The following is a 26,470-nucleotide window of genomic DNA, read 5'->3' on the forward strand; positions in this document are numbered from 1 at the left end:
GGAGGGCTCCCCGGACCCAGGCCTACCTCATCGATCTCCTTGATCCAGCGGTCGATGCCGTCAAAGGACCAGCGGTTGGTGATGTCATACACCAGAAGGATCCCCTGCAACAGAGACTTGGGGGTCACCAGGGGTCACCGACACGCACGGCCAGCCCAGGCCCAGGGACTCTCAGGTGCAGGGGTCTCGGTTCCCGGGCAGGGCCAAGGATACTTAGTACTTGGCGGACGGGCAGATGGGCGCTGCCCTCCACACAGCTGGTGCAGCCCTGCCCCCTACCTCTGCCCTCACCCGGCAAGGACTGCAGCAGGAGGGTGGGTGCCTTCCATGGTGTCATAAATGCTGCCTCCCCTCCCTCCCCTGGAGCCATCAGCCTGTGGAAGCTTCCTGGGCAGGCAGATGAGGGGTCCTGGCAGCCGGGGGACGTGCAGCTGTGGAAGCAAGTGTCCTCTCGGCCAGTCCATCGGTGAACCCTCCTGGGGGCACCCGGGACAGAGCTGAGTGGGGACATTTCTGAGTTTTCCAACCTAAAACTTGCAGAGCAGAATTCCAGTCCCTCCAGGACAGTTTCTGCGAAGCTCCCCCAGCCAGGCAGAGCAGGTTTTGCCACGGGGACTTTCTGCCATATCCCTTGGAGACCAATTACTTGGAGCTCAGCTCTGGGCTGTTTCCACCTGCCCTAAATATCTCGGCAGTGACAGTCATGGCTCCCCAGCAGCACCGGGGAGCACACTGCTCACACTCAGTGCCCCGTTGGGCAAAATGGTAACATCACAGGCCCATTCCCCCACACCCGCCGCTCCCCAACGTCTACTCCCACCCTATAATTCTGCAACCAGATCCAGCCAATGAGCTGGGATCCACCCTACTCCTAGGCTGACAAAACCTTCACTTAACCAAAGAGCCTATCACACAAGGGGCTGAGGTTGCAGGAAGAGGGCACTGTCCATCTGAAAAAGAGTGTTTTTGGAGCCTCTTAGAACCATCTTTTGATATCTGGAAGACTCAAGTGTAGCCCCCAGGTCCTGTTTAGAACAAGACCGAAATTACTAAGCTCCTAGGGCGAAGGACTTGCTCAGGATGGAGCGGCAGCTCAGGAAGGACTCCTCTTGCTGAGGGAGTCCCTTCGAGGCCAGAGATGGCCAAGTCAGTCTGGTGGATGATAAATGATAAGATTCAGAACAAACAAATGCACACCCAGGGGTTAACCCTGGAGCTTGGGGCACAGGGACAGGGGCTGGCTCATTTGCTGCTGGGGGAGGGGGAGAGACTGGGGAGTGGGCCACCAAAGCATGCAACACAGCCCACCCTCCCACGTGGCAACCTCCCACGTGGCAACCTCCTGTGTGGCAAGCCCATGACTCGGAAGTAACTGAGGATGTGTGTCACAGCAGCGCTGATAACAACAACAAACCAGACACAAATTAAATGTCCAGCCTCAGAGGACGGCCGAGTAAGCAGCGGTGAAATGTACCGTGCAGACGCTGAAAACAGCAGCAGTGCATGTAGAAGCGTCCATGCTGGCCAAGGAGAGACAGACAGCCCAGGTGAGGTGAGAACACAGGTCCCAGCACTGTGGATGGCATGTTCTTGTTTTTTTTGAGACAGGGTCTCACTCTGTCATCCAGGCTGGGGTTCATGCAGTGGCACGATCATGGCTCACTGCAGCCTGATATTCTGAGCTCAGTCAATCCTCCTGCCTCAGCCTCCCGAGTGGCTGGGACTACAGGTGTGAGCCACCATGCCTGGCTAAGTTTTTAAAAACACTTTTTAGAGATGGGGTTTTGCTATGTTGCCCAGGCTGGTCTTGAACCCCTGGCCTCAAGTGATCCTCCTGCCTCAACTTCCTAAAGTGCTGGGATCACAGGTGTGAGCCACTGTGCCCAGCCCAGCATTTTTTTTTTTTTTTTTTTTTTTTTTTGAGACAGAGTCTCACTCTGTCGCCCAGGCTGGAGTGCAATGGCGCAATCTCGGCTCATTGCAAGCTCCACCTCCCAGGTTCACGCCATTCTCCTGCCTCAGCCTCCCAGGTAGCTAGGACTACAAGTGCCCCCCACCATAGGCCGGGCGCGGTGGCTCAAGCCTGTAATCCCAGCACTTTGGGAGGCCGAGACGGGCGGATCACGAGGTCGGGAGATCGAGACCATCCTGGATAACACGGTGAAACCCCGTCTCTACTAAAAAATACAAAAAACTAGCCGGGTGAGGTGGCGGCGCCTGTAGTCCCAGCTACTCGGGAGGCTGAGGCAGGAGAATGGCGGGAACCCGGGAGGCGGAGCTTGCAGTGAGCTGAGATCCGGCCACTGCACTCCAGCCTGGGCGGCAGAGCGAGACTCCGTCTCAAAAAAAAAAAAAAAAAGTGCCCCCCACCACACCGGGCTAATTTTTTTTTGTATTTTTTAGAAGAGACGGGTTTCACTGTGTTAGCCAGGATGGTCTCCGTCTCCCGGCCTCGTGATCCGCCCGTCTCGGCCTCCCAAAGTGCTGGGATTACAGGCGTGAGCCACCGCGCCCGGCCCAGCATGATTTTTAAAAAATAAAAGTATAAACACACAACACATGACACTGAAGAAGTTTATGTGGACACAAATGCTGAAAGGCTGGAAAGTGGGTGACTCTTTATGCTGACCTGTTTTCTGTGGCAAACACCCCTGTCCCCATGACACTGAACACTCTAGAAAGAGAGCAGAAGGCCCGTCTCCTGGCTGATGGGCTGGCTCAGGCTCCAAGTGTGCTGTGAGGCTGGGGGCCCTGGCCACACCTCCCGGCCGCTGACCTGAGCAGGCCCCCACTTCCTGGGACGCCCACGTCTCAGGAGCAGGGGTTACGGGCAGGGGTGATGACACAGGAGGACCCCGAGGCGTGCTCCAGCGCGGGTCACGGTGAGGCCACAGGGACCCAAATGACCACGGAATGAGAAAGGAAAAGGAGACTCTTGGTGACCAGAAGCCTCCTAACAAACGGCACCCTCAGCCGCGTGTCTCAAAGGGGCAGAGCATGGGGCAAACAGACTCTTCCACCACCGTCTATTTTCAAACTAACACATGATCTGATTTTTTTTTTTTTTTTTTTTTTTTTTGAGACTGAGTCTCGCTCTGTCATCCAGGCTGGAGTGAAATGGTGTGATTTCGGCTCACTGCAAGCTCCGCCTCCCAGGTTCAAGCGATTCTTCTGCCTCAGCCTCCCGAGTAGCTGGGATTATAGGCGCCCGCCACCACGCCTGGCTAATTTTTGTATTTTTGGTAAAGACGAGGTTTCACTATGTTGGTCAGGCTGGTCTCGAACTCCTGACCTCGTGATCCGCCCACCTTGGCCTCCCAAAGTGCTGGGATTGCAGGCGTGAGCCGCCGCGCCCGGCATGATCTGACTTTTTAAAAACTAGCGACTTTGGCTGGGCGCGGCGGCTCACGCCTGCAATCCCAGCACTTTGGGAGGCCAAGGTGGGCGGATCATGAGGTCAAGAGAAGCAGACCATGCTGGCCAACATGGTGAAACCCCGTCTCTACTAAAAATACAGAAATTAGCTGGACGCGGTGGTGCACACCTAGTCCCAGCTACTCAGGAGGCGGAGGCAGGAGAATCGCTTGGACCGGGAGGCGGAGCTTACAGCCAGCCGAGATGGCGCCACTGCACTCCAGCCTGGGTGACAGAGCGAGACCCTGTCTCAAAAAACAAAACAAAACGAAAAAACGAGCGAGGCTCTAGGGGATGAGTCAGTGCGCGCTCTTCCCCTACTCTACGCCCCACCAGGAGCCGCCCCGGACAGTCAGTTTCCTCCGCGTGTCCAGGGTGCCGCTCACGCCTCGGGGCGGGGTCGAGGCACTTGCGCTGCTCCCACCAGCACGCGCTGAGCTCAGACCCCGCCCTCCCGCCCGCTCGTTAACTGCGCTGGCTCCTGGGTAACGTTGGCAACATACATCTGAGTACATTTACACTTTTTTTGTTCAACTCGACCTACACGATAAATTCCCAGAAGTAGAACTGCCGGGCCTAAGAGTGGGTGCCCTTTATGCTATCATTTTTTACTGAGCTGTAATTTACAAAGCAGAAAACACAAAGATTCGAGGTATGAACATTTTGATGAATTTTGACAAACACATGCCCCTTCCATCCATGTGGTTGAAGCTCCCAAGGTACAGCCAGCCAGAGTGGAGCCCTCCTGCCTGCATCCCTGCACCCAGGCTCTGCCCAGGAGCAACTGACATGTAAAGTGGGAGCTACTGCCAAGCCGTGCCCACTCACGCCCACCCGCCCGCCTGTGTGCCAACAAGCCAGCAGCATGCGTGCCTTCCGTACCACTCTCCACATAAACCCCTTCTCAGGGAACAAACCCACACCTCTATCCTGAAGGAGACACGGCACTTGGCCACACCCTTCCTGGTGCTAAGCCCGCTGACCCCATTCTCAGCCAAACGGGACAGCTCGTCCCGTCAACCACACTGCAGTTACAAGGAGCCTGCCCCACCCTCCACACACCAAGGGACCTGCACCTGGGTGACTCGCTCATCCCACCAGTGGGTGGCACCTGCTTCTGAGAGGGGCTGCCTCAGATCACAGCAACACAACATGCAAACGCAACCACAAAGCCTAGGAAGCCTGGCCTCTGGTGGCACGTGAAGGGCCTCATGCGAAGAGCCATGGGGCTGCTGCTGTGAGACAGGTGACGGCAGCAGGGAGTGGCCAGTGGCCTTTGCTGGTACCATCTGCAAGACCCAGGCTGTGGGGACCTGCCAGGCCTCTCCACTCCTTTTTTTTTTTTTGGTATTTCTTTTAGTAGAGACAGGGTTTCGCCGTGTTAGCCAGGATGGTCTCGATCTTCTGACCTCGTGATCTGCCCATCTTGGCCTCCCAAAGTGCTGGGATTACAGGCTTGAGCCACTGCGCCCGGCCAGGCCTCTCCACTCTTAACAGAGGGCGGCAGAGTGACAAATCCCAGCTGGGACAGACAGTCCTTGCTAGTCTGTGTCTCATCGGGGCGGCGGGAGAAACCCTGCTGCAAACGCAGGCTCTGCACCTCGGCTGGATGCACCTCACCTCACCGCTGCTCACCAGGCAGGAGAGACACAGGACAGGGCTGGGTCCCGGGGTGGCCCAAATGCTCAGTCACGGCAGCCAGAGGCCCGCCTTGAGGCTCAGGTGCTTCTCCTAGGGCAAGGAAGCGCCTGGCACCCTCAACCCAGGACCAACATGTGCACCTGCGCCTGTAACCTGCTCCTCTCCTGTGGAAAAGGACAGCTAAGAACTTCCAGAATTAACAAGGCAAAACAAACACACAACCGGTTCCGCCAGATGCTTTGGAAAGAACACAGAGATGACAACAGCGCTTGCTTTCCAGAACCTCAGCCTGGCACACGCAGAGCTTGTGAACTGCTTTTTTTCAGTTCTCATGCAGTTGAACAGAAATCATGACTGTGCTGGCCCTCATGTCCCACGGACCTCCCAGTGTGGGAGCTGGAATGCCTGCAGTGGAGCCCCATCAGGGGGAGCTGGGATGCCCGCGGTGGAGCCTGTTGGGGGGGGCTGGGACGCCCGGGGTGGAGCCTGTCGGGGGGGCTGGGACGCCCGGGGTGGAGCCTGTCGGGGGGGGGCTGGGACGCCCGGGGTGGAGCCTGTCGGGGGGGCTGGGACGCCCGGGGTGGAGCCTGTCGGGGGGGGGGGGCTGGGACGCCCGGGGTGGAGCCTGTCGGGGGGGCTGGGATGCCCGGGGTGGAGCCTGTCGGGGGGGGCTGGGATGCCCGGGGTGGAGCCTGTCGGGGGGGGCTGGGATGCCCGGGGTGGAGCCTGTCGGGGGGGGCTGGGATGCCCGGGGTGGAGCCTGTCGGGGGGGCTGGGATGCCCGGGGTGCAGCCTGTCAGGGGGGGCTGGGATGCCCGGGGTGGAGCCTGTCGGGGGGGCTGGGATGCCCGGGATGGAGCCCGTGGGGGGGGGCTGGGATGCCCATGGTGGAGCCTGTCAGGGGGAGGTGGGATGCCCGTCAGGTTCAGCCTCCCTGCTGCCTTTTCCAGCATCTCCCCAACAACCCTTTATTGTCATCCAAGATAACCGTGCCCCATATTTTTTAATACCAAAATAGTATATGTTTATTTTTTATTTTTTATTTTTTTTGAGACGGAGTCTCGCTCTGTCGCCCAGACTGGAGTGCAGTGGTGCGATCTCGGCTCACTGCAAGCTCCGCCTCCCGGGTTGACGCCATTCTCCTGCCTCAGGCTCCGGAGTAGCTGGGACTACAGGCGCCCGCCACCACGCCTGGCTAATTTCTTTTTGTATTTTTAGTAGAGACGGGGTTTCACCGTGTTAGCCAGGATGGTCTCGATCTCCTGACCTCGTGATCCGCCCGCCTCGGCCTCCCAAAGTGCTGGGATTACAGGCTTGAGCCACCGCGCCCGGCCTAGTATATGTTTATTGTAGAAAAATCACGAAATACTTAAAAGTAAAAGGAAGACAAGAAGGCGTTTTTGTAGATGTAAATCACCCACACACCTCCTCCTTTTTTTTTTGAGATGGAGTCTCACTCTTATCGCCCAGGCTGGAGTGCAGTGGCACAATCTCAGCTCACTGCAACCTCCGCCTCCTGGGTTCAAGCAATTCTCCTGCCTCAGCCTCCTGAGTAGCTGGGATTATAGGCGCACGCCACCACGCCTGGCTAATTTTTGTATTTTTGGTAGAGACGGGGTTTCACCATGTTGGTCAGGCTGGTCTCGAACTCCTGACCTTGTGATCCGCCTGATCCGCCTGCGTTGGCCTCCTAAAGTGCTGGGATTACAGGCGTGAGGCACTGCGCCCGGCCCCAGCTCCTCTTTTAATAGCAAGCAGGGCCCGTGGAACACACCCTTGAGCCTGCCTGTCTTCCACCTGCCAGCTCCCTGCATCATGGCCATGTCACTCCACTTCTCACAGGGATGGCACAGAGCCTGCTGGCCCTTCTGCTCCCACGAGGGAGTCGCCAACATCTCTGAGGGAACTCCCGGGACAGGGTGCTACCCATCCCACCCCGGGGTCCTTCCCACCCACCATCAGCAGGTAGAAGACAGCAGAGCTGACATGGACCACACTTCAGTGTAGAAACGGAAGGAAATGAGTTTGCCGGGGAATGAAACTCCAGTGTCCGTCCCCGTCTCACCTGGGGCAGCTTCCTGCCCAGACGGGACCCACCTGAGCCAGAAGCTGCCTGGCGCAGACCTGAACCTTCGCCCCCAAAGGATCCAGACCTCAGACCCAGGCAGCCTCCCTGGGCCCACATGGGGGGCTCCAGGCTAAGGACGTGGCCCTGGAGGGTCTCCCCTGGCTCTTCCAGAAATCTTAGGGGCATCACAGATGGGACAGACCTGCTCGAATCCCTCTCACTGAAGCAGCAACAACAGTGGCCATGACAGGTCTGTTCACATACGCTTTACGTCCTTCGCCTCCTTCCGGCCTCACATTCACCAGCAGATCCAGTCAGCACAAAAGCGTGCTGGGGGGCCCAGAGACAGAAATGAGGGTGGCTGAGCCGGTGCCCCCGCCACACCCGTGCACATGCCTGACCACACATGGCCCTGAGTGCATCCACTGTACCTGTGCACACACACATGGCCCCAAGTACACCCACCACGCCTGTAATCCCAGCTACTGGGGAGGCTGAGGCAGGAGAATCGCTTGAACCCGAGACGGGGAGGCTGCAGTAAGCCGAGATTGTGCTATTGCACTCCAGCCTGGGTGACAGAGTGAGGCTGCGTCTCAAAACAAACAAACAAACAAACAAACAAACAAACAAACGTGAAAATATCCTTACAAAGAGAGAAAGTGCTTGGGGGTTTGACAGGACAACTCACATTCAGAAACAATCAGGAGAAACATCTTTTGGAAAGCAGCAGGAAGAGTGGTGCTGGCCTTACCTGGGCGCCTCTGGAGTAGGACCTGAAGATGGTGCAGAACCGGCCCTGGCCCGACGTGTCCCTGAAACACACAGGGAAGGGAGGGGCTGGGACGGGGCCACGCAGCCTCAGCGCCTGCACTGTGGTCCCCGGGAGAGGCTCGCCTCCTGCCCTCCTCTGCGGACCCACCTGGATGTCCTGAGGGCAGCGGGGTGGCCAGGACAGGTGCCAATGGGGCTGTGCTAAGAGACTTTGTCTGCACAGGTCACAGCAGCCTGGCGCCGTGCTGCTGAGTCAAGCAGGCAGCAGAAGGGCCTCCGCCCACCTGGTGAGTGAGCAGGCCTCCACAGGAGCCTGGGAGCTCCAGGAGACTGTCCTGCCAGGCTGGGGAACCCCAACCCTGTGGACACTGACGTCTCATCAACGCTGACGTTCTGGGAAATGCTTTTGTTTTGAGACGGAGTCTCGTTCTGTCACCCAGGCTGGAGTGCAGTGGTGCGATCTCAGCTCACTGCAAGCTCTGCCTCTCGGGTTCAAGTGATTCTCCTGCCTCAGCCTCCTGAGTGGCTGGGACTACACGTGCCTGCCACCACACCTGGCTAATTTTTGTATTTTTGGTGGCCAGGCTGGTCTCCAACTCCTGACCTCAGGTGATCCACCCGCCTCAGCCTCCCAAAGTGCTAGGATTATAGGCATAAGCCAGTACGCCCGGCCAATTTTTATTTTTTAGTTTTTTTGAGACAGAGTCTTGTTTTGTCACCCAGGCTGGAGTGCAATAGTGTGATCTCGGCTCACTGCAAGCTCCGCCTTCTGGGTTCATGCCATTCTCCTGCCTTAGCCTCCCAAGTAGCTGGGACTACAGGTGCCCGTCACCACGTCCGACTAATTTTTTGTATTTTTAGTGGAGACGGGGTTTCACCGTGTTAGCCAGGATGGTCTCGATCTGACCTGGTAATCCGCCCGCCTCGGCCTCCCAAAGTGCTGGGATTACAGGCGTGAGCCTCCGCGCCCAGCCCAATTTTTGTATTTTTGGTAGAGATGGGGTTTCACCATGTTGGCCAGGCTGGTCCCGGACTCCTGACCTCAGGTGATCCACCCTCCTCGGCCCCCACAGCGCTGGGGTGACAGGCTGGGCCACCGCCCGGCTGGGAAATGCTCTTTAAGGTGAAGCCGGCAGAAGCGGGAGGGAAGGGCCACAGCCACCATGGAATCAGGTCTTCCAGGGCAGAAGGGAAGCTGGGATCTCTCGGGACACAGTGCCCCAGACTGTTTGCCTCTCGGAGCAAAACCCATTCTGTGTTCACACAGGGGCTGTGAGGGGCTCCCCCATGTGAAATGTGCACAGGACATTTTCCTGCTCCTCTGAAGGTTCTGTTCTCCCAGCGGCATTCGTGTCCCCAGCCAGGAACTGAAGTGCCGCAGCCCCGACTCACCAGAGCTCCAGCTTCACGCGCCGGCCGTCCAGCAGGATGGTGGTGGTCTTGTAGTCGATCCCTGCGAGGAAGCACAGGGCGCTGAGGGGATGCACCACTTGGAGCAAGCGCCCGCCAGACTAGCCTCGGCCACCAGCCACCCAGGGCCGAGCCCTATATGGAGGAAGTGGAGAAGCAGGTCCCCCACACTCAGTCAGTGGGGCAGGGGGCAATTTGGGGGCTCCAGCCCAGCAAACCAGGCCTGCCCGCTTCTGCACACGGGCCACGGGCAGGGCAGGGCAGGGCAGGAGCGTGGTCAGAACAGGGTCAGGCCATCGGGCCCCACAGCCCAGCAGGCCAGCCTCTTCGTGGGCACGGCTTGCCCGGAACGGGGCCTCCCTCTGTGGGCTGCGCTGGGTGCAAGACACAGGGCCTCTCCCTCAGAGGGCACTGGGCAAAGGCAGGGTGTGGACTCCAGCGTGCCTGGAGAAAGGGCAGTGCCTTATTTCCACCCTGACCTACTTCGTATGCATTTTGAGGTTGAATTCTCGAAGGTGAACTTATTTCCCAGTCTTGGCTTGCTGCAGCCCAGGAACCGACAAGTTTGGTGTTAGGGAAGGCCAAGCAAGTTTAAACATGCTGCTTCTGGCCGGGCGCGGGGGCTCACGCCTGTAATCCCAGCACTTTGGGAGGCCGAAGCGGGCAGATCATGCGATCAGGAGTTTGAGAGCAGCCTGGCCAACAGAGTGAAACTCTGTCTCTACTAAAAATACAAAAAATTAGCTGGGCGCGGTGGCGGGTGCCTTTAATCCCAGCTACTTGGGAGGCTGAAGCAGGAGAATCACTTGAAGCTGGGAGGCAGAGCTTGCAGTGAGCCGAGATCACGCCATTGCACTCTCGCCCGGGCAACAGAGCTCAATAAATAAATAAACAAATAAATAAAATGCCGCTTCTCTGGACTGACCTCAGCCAGCCACCAGCCTGCGTGCCACATTTGTTAAGTTTTTGGAGACGGAGTCTCGCTTGGTCACCCAGGCTGGAGTGCAGTGGCCCATCTCTGCTCACTGCAAGCTCCGCCTCCTGGGTTCACACCATTCTCCTGCCTCAGCCTCCCGAGTAGCTGGGACTCCAGGCGCCGCCACCTTGGCCGGCTAGTTTTTTTATATTTTTAGTAGGGACACGGTTTCACCATGTTCCAGGAGGGTCTCGATCTCCTGACCTTGTGACCTGCCTGCCTCGGCTTCCCAAAGTGCTGGGATACAGGCATGAGCCACTGTGCCCAGCGTTTTTTTTGTTGTTTTTTGTTTTGTTTTGTTCTGTTTTTTAAGACGGAGTTTCGCTCTGTTGCCCAGGCTGGAGTGCAGTGGCGCGATCTCGGCTCACTACAAACTCCACCTCCTGGGTTCAAGCGATTCTCCCACCTCAGCCTCCCAAGTAGCTGGGACTATAGGTGCCTCTCACCACGGCCGGCTACTTTTTGTAATTTTAGTAGAGACAGGGTTTCACCATGTTGGTCAGACTGGTCACAAATTCCTGACTTTAGGTGATCCACCCGCCTCAGCCTCCCAAAGAACTGGGATTACAGGTGTGTGCCACTGCGCCTGGCCCACATCACATCATTACTTTTTATTTCCTTACAGTTTTATGAGAAAAGGTCAGTCCAAGACAAATCAAAAGTAACAGTTCTGGACACTTAAGGCAGGCACGACATCTTAAACAGGCTCTGGGCCCTCTGGAAACTTTCCAGAAGCTTCTACCTTTAGGGCTCAGCCCCTTCCTCCACCTTAGAAACATCATTCATGTTTTGTCTTTTTATGACACTTTCTCCAAGGGGCTTGGAAACTTTTTAAACATCAGTGACGCCCTCCCACAGGGCGCGCCTGCACAGTGTGCCCGTGTGCCCGTGTGTGTCTGTGTGTGTCTGTGTGTGCCCGTGTGTGTCTGTGTGTGCCCGCGTGTGCCCGTGTGTGTCTGTGTGTCTGCGTGTGCCCGTGTGCCCGTGTCTGTGTCTGTGTGTGCCCGTGTGTCTGTGTGTGCCCGTGTCTGTGTCTGTGTGTGCCTGTGTGTCTGTGTCTGTGTGTGCCCGTGTCTGTGTGTGTCTGTGTGCCCGTGTGTCTGTGTGTGCCCGTGTGCCCGTGTGTGCCCGTGTCCGTGTGTGCCCGTGTGTGCCCATGTGTCTGTGTGCCCGTGTGCCTGTGTGTGTCTGTGTCTGTGTGTGCCCGTGTGTGCCTGTGTCTGTGTGTGCCCGTGTGTGTCCGTGTGTCCGTGTGTGCCTGCACAGTGTGCCCGTGTTCCCGTGTGTGCCCGTGTGCCTGCAGTGTGTCTGTGTGTGCCTGTGTGTGCCCGTGTGCCTGCACAGTGTGCCCGTGTGTGTCCGTGTGTGCCTGCAGTGTGTCTGTGTGTGCCCATGTGTGTCTGTGTGTGCCCGTGTCTGTGTGTGTCTGTGTGCCCGTGTGTCTGTGTGTGCGTGCCTGCACAGTGTGCCTGTGTGCCCGTGTGTGCCTGTATGCGCCCGTGTGTGTCTGTGTGTGTCTGTGTGTGTGCCCGTGTCTGTGTGTGTCTGTGTGTGTCTGTGTGTGCCTGCACAGTGTGCCTGTGTGTCTGTGTGTGCCCGTGTCTGTGTCTGTGTGTGTCTGTGTGTGTCTGTGTGTGTCTGTGTGTGCCTGTGTGTGTCTGTGTGTGCCCGTGTCTGTGTGTGTCTGTGTGTCTGTGTGTGTCTGTGTGTGTCTGTGTGTGCCTGTGTGTCTGTGTCTGTGTGTGCCTGTGTGTGCCTGTGTGTCTGTGTGTGCCTGTGTGTGCCTGTGTGTCTGTGTGTGCCTGTGTGTGTCTGTGTGTGCCCGTGTGTGCCTGTGTGTGTCTGTGTGTGCCCGTGTGTGTCTGTGTGTGTCTGTGTGTGTCCGTGTGTGCCTGTGTGTCTGTGTGTGCCCGTGTGTGTCTGTGTGTGCCCGTGTGTGCCCGTGTGTGTCTGTGTGTGCCTGTGTGTCTGTGTGTGTCTGTGTGTGCCTGTGTGTGCCTGTGTGTGTCTGTGTGTGTCTGTGTGTGCCTGTGTGTGTCTGTGTGTGCCTGTGTGTGCCTGTGTGTGCCTGTGTGTGTCTGTGTGTGCCTGTGTGTCTGTGTGTGTCTGTGTCTGTGTGTGTGCCTGTGTGTGTCTGTGTGTGTGCCTGTGTGTGTCTGTGTGTGTCTGTGTGTGCCTGTGTGTGCCTGTGTGTGTCTGTGTGTGCCTGTGTGTGTCTGTGTGTGCCTGTGTGTGCCTGTGTGTGCCTGTGTGTGTCTGTGTGTGCCTGTGTGTCTGTGTGTGTCTGTGTCTGTGTGTGTGCCTGTGTGTGTCTGTGTGTGTGCCTGTGTGTGTCTGTGTGTGCCTGTGTGTCTGTGTGTGTCTGTGTGTCTGTGTGTGCCTGTGTGTCTGTGTGTGCCTGTGTGTCTGTGTGTGCCTGTGTGTGTCTGTGTCTGTGTGTGTCTGTGTGTGCCTGTGTGTCTGTGTGTGCCTGTGTGTCTGTGTGTGCCTGTGTGTGTCTGTGTCTGTGTGTGTCTGTGTGTGCCTGTGTGTCTGTGTGTGCCTGTGTGTGCCTGTGTGTCTGTGTGTGCCTGTGTGTGTCTGTGTCTGTGTGTGTCTGTGTGTCTGTGTGTGTGCCTGTGTGTCTGTGTGTGCCTGTGTGTCTGTGTGTGCCTGCACAGTGTGCCTGTGTGTGCCTGTGCCCGTCTGTCTCTCCGTGTGGCGCCTACCCCTGCAAGCCAACCCCGCGGGTCACTTTGCCTACGGCACCCTTCTTCAGGCATCAGCGCTTCCACCCACGCCATCCTTCTGCCTGACCACCCCCTAATGCCCATCAAAGGCTGTTCTCACGCATCGAAGGACACCATCGACAGAGAGAAAAATGCAACCCAGAGATGCAGGGAAATGTCTGCAGATCACACGTCTCCTAGGGATTGATCAGACTCTGCGAATGACTCCAACTCAACAATACGAAACCAAACATCCTGATTTTAGGATGGACAGACGGTCTCTCTCAGGTCCTTGTTTCCAGGACAAGAAGGAACAATGGTTGTGCCAAAAGGGCCATAGCTGTGAGCGGCCCATCACTGCAGGAGCCATAACCAATGTGTACCCAGGGACAATGTCATTAAGTAATTCTCCATCGGGACGCGGTGGAGTTAGTTCACCATCGGGATGCGGTAGAGTTAATTCACCATCGGGATGCGGTGGAGTTAGTTCACCATCGGGATGCGGTGGAGTTAGTTCACCATCGGGATGCGGAGGAGTTAGTTCACCATCGGGATGCGGTGGAGTTAGTTCACCATCGGGATGCGGTGGAGTTACACAGTTCACCATCGGGATGCGGTGGAGTTAGTTCACCATCGGGATGCGGTGGAGTTAGTTCACCATCGGGATGCGGTAGAGTTAGTTCACCATCGGGATGCGGTGGAGTTAGTTCACCATCGGGATGCGGTGGAGTTACACAGTTCACCATCGGGATGCGGTGGAGTTACACAGTTCACCATCGGGATGCGGTGGAGTTAGTTCACCATCGGGATGAGGTGGAGTTAGTTCACCAACGGGATGCGGTGGAGTTAGGCAGTTCACCATCGGGATGCGGTGGAGTTAGGCAGTTCACCATCGGGATGCGGTGGAGCTAGTTCACCATCGGGATGCGGTGGAGTTAGTTCACCATCGGGATGCGGTGGAGTTAGTTCACCATCGGGATGCGGCAGTTAGTTCACCATCGGGATGCGGTGGAGTTAGTTCACCATCGGGATGCGGTGGAGTTTGGCAGTTCAACATCAGAATGTGGTAGAGGCCACAGCCCTTGGAGACATTTTGGAAGCATCTGCGCCAACTGTGTGCTTCCTGAGCTGTGTGGAAAGCTGCGTCACTGCCCCAGTGGTGCCCTTCACGGCAAGCCAGTCAGGAATCCCGCTCAAGTCCAGGGCCGTGCATGTCACCCAAGTCTAGACCTGGGTGCTGCCCACAACTTCCACTAAGGCCCACATAAGAAGCTGAGTCCTTAAGGACTAAAGAAAAACTATCCTCAGCCGGGCCCTTCACCCAGCGAGTGTGCTGCACGCTGCTGCACCGTGCTCCTGATTCTAAAGGCGAGGGCAGCCGTCCTGTGCTCCTGATTCTAAAGGCGAGGGCAGCCGTCCTTTGCTCCTGATTCTAAAGGCGAGGGCAGCAGCATGTGCTCCTGATTCTAAAGGTGAGGGCAGCCGTCCTGTGCGCACTCACAAGTGAAACAACACTCTTCAGGGAGGAACCGCACTCAGGCCGTCCACACCCTTCCCACACCTCCCTCCTCCCACAGTTCTGTCAAGCAGGACACATGGACGGAGGGGCCTTGGTCCTTTAGGTCCTGGCTGCTGCAGCCCCCACGAGGCTGACCTGAGAGGCCAAGGTTGTACACCACGATTGCCACAAAGGCCATGGCTGCTCCTCCTTGACAGTTACCTCCATGTGTCAATTTGGCCAAGCAGGCAGGCGCCAGCAACACCCGCAGGACGGGTGCTGATGGCCCGGGGACTCCCCTAGGCCACCCCTAGATGGCGCCATGGCCCAGAGCTGCCAGGAGCCGTAGCTGCCACAGAAGGGGCAGGGGTGCCGGGCAAAGCCTGGGGACCATGTCAGCCACCCACAGAGCAGGGGCCTCTAGAGCGCTGTGCTCTTGGATCAGAGGCGGCTCCGGGATGCTCCTCCCACTGGGTGTCTGCTGTGGGCACCCGTGGGACCTCCTGACCTGCTGACCTCCCACCCACCCCGCAGGCTCCACACCTGGCCGCCCACACTGTGCGTCAGAACAGGATTCTCAGCAACACTGGGGAGAAAAAGTTCAAGAAGACTATGAAACAACATCCCCATGGATACCATTTAGATACAAACAGCGGCCTGTTCTCTAGCACAGTCAACTGAGTGTCTTGTTCCCGGCAAGCCACAGCCACTGACCACACGGAGCCCTCCTGGCTCCAGGATGTGGCTCTGGAAAAGGTCTGGACTCTCAGAGGAGGGACAGACAGGTGTCAGGATCCTGGGGAGGGGGTCCTTGGCCTGGAAGGTCTCAATTATCCAGGCAGGGTCCGGGCAGGTGGGTGACGGAGTGGGGCAGGGCGGGGAGGGAGGAGGAGCGCCTGGAGGCACAGAGCAGTGGCCTGGGAGAGGCCTGAAGCCCGTGCTGGGGGACAGCACAGGGGCAGGGGCACTGGGCTTCGGCTGCAGAGCTCAACACCAACCCATAAGGGGTCCCCCAGTATTAGCTGTGACATGTTCTTTTGGTGTGCTGCTCACTTTTACCTCTTGGTGAAATGTCTTTTCAAAAATAAGCTAAGCAAACACCCGGTTCAGTGAAAAGGCAAGAGTGCCAATGAGGGTCAGCTGCTCCCTGCGGGTCCACTGAGGCCTCCTGCGGCACCAGCAACTCCTGCCACCCTCCCTCCTGCTCTCCTCCTCATCCGCTGGGCGCCGCAGGCCTTGCTCACCACCTCAGGTTTACTGTTCCCAACAAACCTCTCGCTCGTCTAGCCCCAGCCAGGCGCTGCCTCTTGGCCGACTGAACACAACCCCATGAGACACACAGCACCATCCTGGTCAGCCACCTGGGAGAGCCGGCTCCCCCAGGACAGGTGCTGTGACCTCAGGGGACACTGAGGAAGGGAGGAACACCTGTCCTGCCACCAGAGCAAAGCTACCGGCGCCTGGGCTGCTGGTTCTGTCTACTGCACGGGGTGCCACGTCCCCACCAGTTACAGGAGTCCAAGTCCCAGCAAGCGGACTCCCAGCCAGGCTGGTGCGAAGTGACATCTGGCCCCAGCCTGGCGCCCAAGCCACCAGGCCGGTGCTGTTCACGTCCCCACCCTCCTGTGGGACCCATTCTGTTTTCTAAAAGCTTTTAAGGCATTTTCTTTGCCCACATTGTTCTGGGTGGTCTTTTTCATACTCTGTGGCCCTTGCAGTCTGGAGACACATCCTGACGTGCCTCAGTTCCCCCACGGAGGCTCCCGCCCTCCATCCTGAGCCGCGCCAGCCAAGGTAACCACTGCAGGGACCGCCCGGTTGTTTTTTAATCTCTTTTGGTTCTGTTTTCTGGGAGATGTCCTCAACTTTCGTTTCTGCCCTTGTATGGCTTTTTAAAAATGTGCTGCTTATTTATAATTTCTAAAAGCTCCTTCGGTGCTCTGAGCAGTTCCCCGCTGGCAGCGTCCGGCCCTTCATTCCCGGATGCGGCATCTCTGACGACGCCATTGGTACGATGTTCTTCCCTGAGCTCTTTTCCTGCCTGTCTGGGTCTTTCCTCACATTCTGGGGACCCTCAAGGACAGACCCTAAGTAGCCACCAGAAAGCTGGTGACTCTGGCTTCTAAGTTGGGGCTCCAGGCAACGTCTGGAGGCTGCTTCTTTTGGGCTGACAGTTATGCTGCCATTATCCTGCCACGGGCTCCCATCTGCACACCAGTGGGACTGGGTTCCCAGGTAAGGAGGCTTGCTCAGGCCACCAGCTCCCCGCCACCCTGTCCCCCGCCACCCCATCCCCCACCATGCCCACTGGCATCTGGTGTCCACGACTCAATTTTCCCAGAGAATAAACCTCCTGTGCTTCCTGCTGGGAATCACACCAGGCACCGCCTGACCTCCCCATCCCCTCACGTGGCATTGAGAGGGGCTCCCATGGCCCCTCAGTCAGCCATGGCAGCACCCCTGTTCCCAAACAGTCAAACCTATCTGACCTCATTAGTCCACGCTTTTATTTTTTGAGAAGGGGTCTCGTTCTGTCACCCAGGCTGGAGTGCAGTGGTGTGATCAAGGCTCACTGCAGCCTCCAACTCCTGGACTCACGTGTTCCCCACACCTCAGCCTCCTGAGTAGCTGGGACTACAGGCGTCCACCACCACACCTGGCTAATTTTGTATATTTTGTAGAGTCAGGGGTTTCACTATGTTGCCCAGGCTGGTCTTGAGCTCCTGGGTTCAAGCAATCTGCCTACCTTGACCTCCCAAAGGGCTGGGATGACAGGTATGACCTGCCACACAATTGTGGTGCAATCTCGGCTCATGGCAACCTCCACCGCCTGGGTTCAAGTGATTCTTATGCCTCTGCCTCCCAAGTAGTGGAGACTACAGGTGCCCGCCACCATGCCCAGCTAATTTTTTTTGTATTTTTAGTAGAGACAGGGTTTCACCATGTTGGCTAGGCTGGTCTCGAACCCCTGACCTCAAGTGATCCACCTGCCTCAGCCTCCCAAAGTGCCGGGATTACAGGCGTGAGCCACCATGGCCAGCCGAGTTTCATTCTTTTCAGGATGGTAAAGGGAATGCCACAACCATTTGTCTAGAAGGGGCCTGATGGGACTGAGGGCCACGGATTGGCAGCCTGAAGTCAGCATCCTGGGCCTCCCAGGCTTGGCCTCTGCATTGCTGGTCCGGGCGCCCAGCTCTTTGGGATCAGGCAAGGACAGAGGACCAGGTGGGAGCTGAGCAGGCTCAGGGGACAGAGGACCAGGTGGGAGCTGAGCAGGCTCAGGGGACAGAGGGCCAGGTGGGAGCTGAGCAGTCCCAGGGGACAGAGGGCCAGGTGGGAGCTGAGCTCAGGGGACAGAGGGCCAGGTGGGAGCTGAGCTCAGGGGACAGAGAGCCAGGTGGGAGCCGAGCTCAGGGGACAGAGGGTCAGGTGGGAGCCGAGCTCAGGGGACAGAGGGCCAGGTGGGAGCTGAGCTCAGGGGACAGAGGGCCAGGTGGGAGCTGAGCTCAGGGGACAGAGAGCCAGGTGGGAGCTGAGCTCAGGGGACAGAGGGCCAGGTGGGAGCTGAGCAGGCCCAGGGGACAGAGGGCCAGGTGGGAGCTGAGCAGGCCCAGGGGACAGAGGGCCAGGTGGGAGCTGAGCTCAGGGGACAGAGGGCCAGGTGGGAGCTGAGCAGTCCCAGGGGACAGAGGGCCAAGTGGGAGCTGAGCAGGCCCACAGGTGGGAGCTGAGCTCAGGGGACAGAGGGCCAGGTGGGAGCTGAGCTCAGGGGACAGAGGGCCAGGTGGGAGCTGAGCAGGAGCAGTAAGGTTTGGCTGTGTCCCCACCCAAATCTCACCTTGACTAATCCCCACGGGTTGAGGGCGGGGCCAGGTAGAGAGAATTAAATCATGGGAGCGGCTCCCCCCTGCTGTTCTCGTGAGGGTGAGTGAGTTCTCCCCACACCTGATGGTGTTTTAGAAGGGGCTTCCCGGCTGGGGCGGTGGCTCACGCCTGTAATCCCAGCACTTTGGGAGGCCGAGGCAGGTGGATCACGAGGTCAGGAGATCGAGACCATCCTGGCTAGCATGGTGAAACCCTGTCTCTATAAAAATACAAAAAACTAGCCGGGTGTGGTGGCGGGTGCCTGTAGTCCCAGCTACTTGGGAGGCTTGAGGCAGAAGAATGGCGTGAACCCGGGAGGCGGAGCTTGCAGTGAGCCGAGATCACGCCACTGCACTCCAGCCTGGGCAACAGAGCGAGACTCCGTCTCAAAAAAACAAAAAAAACAGAAGGGGCTTCCCGCTTCACTCTGCACTCATTCTCTCTCGTGCTGCCCTGTGAAGAGGTACCTTCCGCCATGACTCTAAGTTTCCTGAGGCTTCTGCAGCCATGCAGAACTGAGTCAATTACATCGCTTTTCTTTACAATGACCCAGTCTCGTAGCAGCGTGAGAACCAGCGAATACATGGGCGTGGAGGCCGCCCAGGAAAGTGTGGAGGGAGGTGGGGATGGGCACAGCACATTGCCTGGTGCAGACTCGGGCACCCTTTGGAGGGATCTCACAGCATCCATCTGAAAACGGGCAGTGGAGGGGGAGGAAGGGGACTGAAAACGTCACTGAGGCGTCTGCTTTACCGGGTGCGACTTCGTTTTTTTTCTTTTTCTTTTTTGTCTGCTTTACTAGATGCGACTTTGTTTTCGTTTTTTTGAGATGGAGTTTCAGTCGTGTTGCCCAGGCTGGAGTGCGGTGGCGCAATCTCAGCTCACTGCAACCTTCACCTCCCATGTTCAAGCGATTCTCCTGCCTCAGCCTCCCAAGTAGCTGAGATTACAGGTGCCTACCACCAAGCCCAGCTAATTTTTTTGTATTTTTAGTAGAGATGGGGTTTCACCATGTTGGCCAGGCTGGTCTCAAACTCCTGACCTCAGGTAATCTGCCTGCCTCAGCCTCCCAAAGTGCTGGGATGACGGGCGTGAGCCACTGTGCCCAAGCGACTTTGTTTTCAACAGTCACCAACATCTTGGTGGTCTGGGGAGTGGACATGGGACCTGTGTCCCTGCCCATGGAGGCCGATCTGCCCAGGGGCTGTCAGCAGAGTTGCTGTAAGGCAGCCAAGGAAGGCTGGCTGCTGAGCCTGTGCACCACCCTCGGCTCGGGAGTGGAGGTTCCTTGGCTCACGTGGCAGTGGCTCACGTGGCAGTCTGTCTGTCAGGGCCAGCCTGCCACCAGCAGCCACGTTCCTGCAGGGCACAGTGCAGGGGCTGTTTGCTGCTGAGTTGCCAGCATGGGGCTCTGCAGACAGGACTAAGGTGTGCAATCTCGAGGTGGAAGATCATCCGGGATTATCTGGATGGGGTCAATTAACTACACAAGTCCTTAACCGCCTTTCCCGGCTGAGCTACAGATGAGATAGAAGGAGCGTCAAAGCATGAGAGGGACTTCACCCGCCAGTGCTGGCTCTGCAAATGGGCAAGGGCCCTCTGTGAAGAATGCAGGCAGCCTGGAGAAGCCGGGAAAGGGTCCGCTTGCACCCAGCAAGGTGCTGCTGCCAGTCCTACCACCAGCAAGAACAGAATTCTGCCAACCTCCCAATGAGCAAGGGAACATCTTCCTCTAGGGCCTGCAGAAGGCAAAGCCCCAGCCAGGGAAACCTGCACTGGACTGAGGACTGGGAGGACTAGTGACAGCAGTCACAGAAAAGGAGTGGAAAGGTGGAAACCACCGAAGGCCATCTATTGCGGCCCTGTATTGATTAGAAGTAAACTGGATCCAAACTAAAAATCCACCCACTGGGGGATAGTTACTGAGAGAATAGAAACATTCTACAGTTGTTACAAAGAAACAAGCTTGCAGCAGTCAGCATGGCTAAAAGGAAGGCAGGACTTAGAACAAACAGGACTCTCCCTCCCTGCTGTGGGACAGAAACTGGGTGACTGCTTTGGAAAGTGGCTTGGCAGCATCTACAGAGGTTCTACAGCCCAGCTTCCACTCCTCAGTACATCCCAACAGAAACGGGCACCTGTGTTCACCACACCCGTCTGAGACGTCTCACAGGAGCACTGAGAGAATCACCCAACATGGAAACCATCCCAAAGCCCATCTAGAGTGGAGCAAACGTACTGCAGCCTGGTGCACACGGGAGGCCACTCAGCGCAAGGAAGGAGGGGAGCAACCGCATTCGACCACATGGCTGAAGCTCACCAGAAGGCGTGGGAAGAAGGCAGCCAGACACGGGGGAGTTCGCCCTGCGTGGCTCCATTTACGTGAAGACTAGACAAGGCAGATGAGTCTACAGTGACACAGACCAGCAGCTGCCAGGCCAGGGGCAGGGTGTGAGAGGCCTGCAGAGGGCAAGGCTGCGAGGGCTGGTGCTTTCTCAGGCTGGCATGCCTGTCCGCACTCACTGAATTGCAGACTTGAAAGGTAAAGGGGATTTTTGTACACAAATTACACCTCAATACAGTCGATTAATTAAAAGATGGAAAGCTGACATCAAAAGTTGGAAAAGATGTGGAGCACCTGGAATTCTCATGCATTGCTGATGGGACTATGTGAGACCACGGGGCTCCTTTAGAAAACGGTTTTCTTTTTTGAGATCGAGTCTCACTGTGTCGCTCAGGCTGGAGTGTAGTGGGACAATCATGGCTCACTGCAGCCTCCACCTTGGGCTCCTGCGATCCTCCTGCCTCAGCCTCCTGAGGAGCTAAGACTATTACAAGTGTGCGCCACCACACCAGGCTAATTTATTTTTTTGAGACAGAGTCTCGCTCTGTTGCCCAGGCTAGAGTGCAGCAGCACAGTCTCAGCTCACTCCAACCTCCGCCTCCCGGCTTCAAGTGATTCTCCTGCCTCAGCCTCTCAAGTAACTGGGACCACAAGCACTGCCACCACACCAGGCTAACTTTGTATTTTTAGTAGAGACGGGGTTTCACCACGTTGGCCAGGTTGGTCTTGAACTCCTGACCTCAAGTGATCCGCCTGCCTCGGCCTCCCAAAGTGCTGAGATTACAGTCGAGTCACCACACCCAGCCCCAGGCTAATTTTTTTAATATGTTTATAGCAACAGCTTCTCACTATGTTGCCCAGGCTGGGCAATCTAATAAATTAAAAAGTACACTCATCATATACGACAGCAATTCCACTCTTAGATATCTACCTAAGAGAAACGCCTTCAAAAGGACTCATGCGTATTCCAGTTATAGTTTAGTGCTAGTGCCACTGAACTGTATCCCCGCAAATGGCTAAAATGACGTGTTTTCTGTATTTTACAGAAAAAAAAATTAAAAAAAAAAAGTTTTAGGGCGAGAGCGGTGGCTCACGCCTGTATTCCCAGCACTCTGGGAGGCCGACGTGGGCAGATCACGAGGTCAGGAAATGGAGACCATCCTGGCTAACATGGTGAAACCCCGTCTCTACTAAACAACAACAACAACAACAACAAATTAGCCGGGCGCGGTGGCGGGCGCCTGTAGTCCCAGCTACTTGGGAGGCTGAGGCGGGAGAATGGTGTGAACCCAGGAGGCCGAGCTTGCAGTGAGCCGAGATCGCGCCACTGCACTCCAGCTTGGGCGACAGAGTGAGTCTCAAAAAAAAAAAAAAACAAGAAAAAGCAAGAACTCGTTCACAGCAGCATTATTCATAATACCCCAAACCAGGAAATAACCCAAATGTGTATCAACAAGGTAAATGCATAAACAAACTGGGGTATATTCGTGCAAAGGAATATGACTTGGGAACAAAAAAGAAGAATCTACCTTGTACATCATGAACAAGTTTCAAAACTGCGGAGCAAAGGAAAGCAGGGTCTGCTTCGTGTCCACGATGGCCGGAACAGGAAGAAGCAGCCCATGGTGATGGAAGCCGAGCGCGGGACGCTGGGGGCTTTCTGGGAGGAGGGTGCAAGTGCTCCTGATTTTGGTGAGGGTACTGGCTGCATAGGTACCCACATGTGCCAAAACTCATAGAACCGTACATGCAAAGAAGGTACATTTATTACACACACATCATCTCCCAATAAAATTATTTTAAAACAAACCTACAGGGTATTGATCTGCCGTGAATTCGGATTAGTAGGTCTCTCTGGGATGAGGGGACTGGATTACCCTACAAGACAGCCTGAACACACATCAGAACCGGACGTGAAGACGCTGCCTGTCCCGGAAGACCTGGGGCTGGACCCCGCGGGCCGGCACTCCGCATTCAAGCTCCCGGCATGCCACACCCTCGGATGTCTTCTGAAACAAAGATGACCCACGTCCACCAACCCCACTGCTGGCAACCGGCGCCTGCCTGCTGGAGGACAGTAAAGGAAGGAAAAGTTATCTTAACAAATTTCTTTTTTTTTTTTTTTTTGAGACGGAGTCTCGCTCTGTCGCCCAGGCTGGAGTGCAGTGGCCGGATCTCAGCTCACTGCAAGCTCCGCCTCCCGGGTTTACGCCATTCTCCTGCCTCAGCCTCCCAAGTAACTGGGACTACAGGCGCCCGCGACCTCGGCCGGCTAGTTTTTTGTATTTTTTAATAGAGACGGGGTTTCACCGTGTTAGCCAGGATGGTCTCGATCTCCTGACCTCGTGATCCACCTGCCTCGGCCTCCCAAAGTGCTGGGATTACAGGCAGGAGCCACCGCGCCGGGCCTCCTCGCCCATCTTTTAAGGAGCAGATCCCGTAGCTCTCAGATTATTTTCAATGATTACAAATCCAGCTTAGTGTGGCTTAAACCCCAATTGCATGTCCACTTTAAGACTCATTTCTGGCTGTGCACCGTGGCTCACACCTGGAATCTCGACACTTGGGGAGGTCAAGGTGGGAGAATCACTTGAGCCCAGGAGTTCAAGACCAGCCTAGCCAACACGGCAAGAACTTATCACTACAAAAATAATTTATTGGCCGGGCAGAGTGGCTCATGCTTGTGATCCCAGCACTTTGGGAGGCCGAGGTGGGTGGATCACCTGAGGTCAGGAGTTCGAGACCAGCCTGGCCAACATGGTGAAACCCCATCTCTACTAAAAAAAATACCAAAAAACTAGCCAGGCGTGGTGGCAGGTGCCTGTAACCCCTGCTACTTGGGGGACTGAGGCAGGAGAATCGCTTGAACCCGGGAGGCGGAGGTTGCAGTGAGCCGAGATCGCACCATCGTACTCCAGCCTGTTCTCCCACCTCAGCCTCCCGAGTAGCTGGATTACAGGCATGCGCCACCACGCCCGGGGTTTCACCATACTGGCCAGGCTGGTCTCAAACTCCTGACCTCAAGTGATCCACCCACCTCGGTCTCCCAAAGTGCTGGGATTACAGGCGTGAGTCACCGTGCCTGGCCCATTTTTTTTTTAAACTTTTTTTGTAGGGATAGGGTCTTGCTATGTCGCCTAGTCTGAACTCCTGGCCTCAGGGGATCCTCCTGCCTTGACCTCCCAAGTAGCTGGGATTATAGGCGTGCACCACCACACCCAGTCCTGTGTTGTCATATTTTAATATTTGATAAAGTTAAAAGCATTCCCTCTTGTGTAATTTTAGGATTACAATTCTATTTTTCATTAGAATCTCCTGTCTGAGCACCATACGTGTGGCCCTGGTGAACTGAGACTGGGGGAACAGTCCCAATAAGGATCAAATCGCCCCACCTGACGTGGGTGTGGTGGGGACCTGCCCTGCCCGGAGTCCGGCACACAGGGGCGCTCAGCACACACCTGAGCAAACTCACGCTGAGCTGGACCCCAGCGACCCAGCTCTGGAAACTGACATGGGGACACTGATGCTCCGGGGAGAACAGCCGTCTGCCCAGCCCACCTAGGGCCAATGTAACACCTCGAACAGGCTGGACACAAATGGTTTCTCCTGTTCTTTCATTTCAATTCAGAAAAGACGGACACCTTCAGAATAAGCAGATACTTAGTGATACAGCCTTGATGGTGTGGATAATACAAAAAAATCATACTTTTTGGTATTACAGTTTTTAAAAAAACCAGCCCGCACACACACGGGAGCTACATCTTCTATCTCTATCCCGGACACGAGCAGTAGGCACGGTGAGGAAAACTAAACCAGGAGGGAAGGGCTTCAACGCTAATGACCAGGAGGTGGCTCAGCAGGGAGGATAAGGGTCAGATGCAGAGGCAGACAGAGGGGCAGGTTGCTCCTGGGGGGCCGGAGGGACCCTGCCTCCAGAGGAGCCCAGGAGAGCCTCACGCGGCTGCCACACACCAGGCTCTGTCACAGTGTGACTGCCAACTCTTCACAGCACTGAGACTGGAATCAAAACCTTTCTGTTCCCCCACAGGCAAAAACCTGGGCAGTCACCACTTGCTGATAATGACTTATGGGTTAAACTGTCTATGCGATGCACTCAGGTACCAAAGCTCTTTTTTTTTTTTTGAGATAGAGTCTTACTCTGTCACCCAGGCTGGAGTGCAGTGGTGCAAACGCGGCTCACTGCAACCTCTGCCTCCCCAGGTTCAGGCGATTCTCCTGCTTCAGCCTGCTGAGTAGCTGGCAATACAGGTGCCTGCCACCACACCAAGCTAATTTTTGCATTTTTAGTAGAGAGGGGGTTTCACCATGTTGGTCAGGACGGTCTCGATCTCTTCATCTCGTGATCAGACTGCCTCAGCCTCTTAAAGAGCTGGGATCACAGGCGTGAGCCATTATGCATGGCTGGCACCAAAGCTCTTTAAAAAAGTCCAACATAACAATATTTTAAACTCAGCAGGTTAGGTGACGTCTGTTCTTATTACTTACGCTTTGCACTTGCTGTTATTACTATTATTATTACTATTTGGCATATGTCAATTTTTAATAAAGTAATTTAAGAAGCTGACGTACTCTCTCTCTCTCCCCACCAGGAGGACCCAGGCTCTTCAGAGAGATGGCCACTTCCAGGGCAGGCACGAACCACATCTGCTGGAAGTAACAGGCTGTGCCAGGACGCAGGGAGCTCCAGGAACTCAGGGCATAGCCCAGGACGCAGGTGCCGCCTGAAGAGGCTCCAACATCAAGGGGGCCATGTGAGTCCCAAACCAGACAGGAAAGGAGTGTGATGCCCCAAGGGAACAGAACCTTGCTGAATCCACGCTGACACTAGGGAACACCAGGGGCGTGCATTTTCACGGATATGTGACACTAGGGAACACCAGGGGCGTGCATTTTCACGGATATGTGACACTAGGGAACACCAGGGGCGTGCATTTTCACGGATATGTGCACTAGGGAACACCAGGGGCGTGCATTTTCACGGATATGTGACACTAGCGAACACCAGGGGCGTGCATTTTCACGGATATGTGACACTAGCGAACACCAGGGGCGTGCATTTTCACAGATATGTGCACTAGGGAACACCAGGGGTGTGCATTTTCACGGATATGTGACACTAGCGAACACCAGGGGCGTGCATTTTCACGGATATGTGACACTAGGGAACACCCAGGGGCGTGCATTTTCATGGATATGTGCACTAGGGAACACCAGGGGCGTGCATTTTCACGGATATGTGACACTAGGGAACACCCAGGGGTGTGCATTTTCACGGATATGTGACACTAGGGAACACCAGGGGCGTGCATTTTCACAGATATGTGCACTAGGGAACACCAGGGGCGTGCATTTTCACGGATATGTGACACTAGCGAACACCAGGGGCGTGCATTTTCACGGATATGTGACACTAGGGAACACCCAGGGGCGTGCATTTTCACGGATATGTGCACTAGGGAACACCAGGGGCGTGCATTTTCACGGATATGTGACACTAGGGAACACCCAGGGGTGTGCATTTTCACGGATATGTGCACTAGGGAACACCAGGGGCGTGCATTTTCACGGATATGTGACACTAGCGAACACCCAGGGGCATGTGTTTTCATGGATATGCCTATCGACGAAGCAGCCATGGCAGCAGTGCACATGGAGGAGGCACATGGCCCCGAGGGAAGTCGCCTCCTCCCTGCTGACCAGGTGAAGCGGGTGCTGCTGGCATCGGCTGACCCAGAGACTCCTCTCAGGCAGGAAT

At 56.2% G+C, this 26,470-nt stretch overlaps 1 protein-coding gene across 1 annotated transcript in view; it reads right to left on the minus strand.

Annotated features, from left to right (window-relative positions):
- RAB40C (RAB40C, member RAS oncogene family) overlaps window positions 1–26,470 on the minus strand; it is a 40,774-nt gene that overhangs the window by 3,832 nt on the left and 10,472 nt on the right. Inside the window, exons 3-5 of the mRNA XM_050774739.1 lie at window positions 9,287–9,347; window positions 7,875–7,935; window positions 27–104 (exon numbers count right to left, since the gene is read on the minus strand). Of these exons, the coding sequence (XP_050630696.1) occupies window positions 27–104; window positions 7,875–7,935; window positions 9,287–9,347 (200 nt within the window). The remainder of the gene's footprint in view (window positions 1–26; window positions 105–7,874; window positions 7,936–9,286; window positions 9,348–26,470) is intronic.

The sequence above is a fragment of the Macaca thibetana genome, chromosome 20, assembly GCF_024542745.1.
Source record: "Macaca thibetana thibetana isolate TM-01 chromosome 20, ASM2454274v1, whole genome shotgun sequence".
Classification (NCBI taxonomy): Eukaryota; Metazoa; Chordata; class Mammalia; order Primates; family Cercopithecidae; genus Macaca; species Macaca thibetana.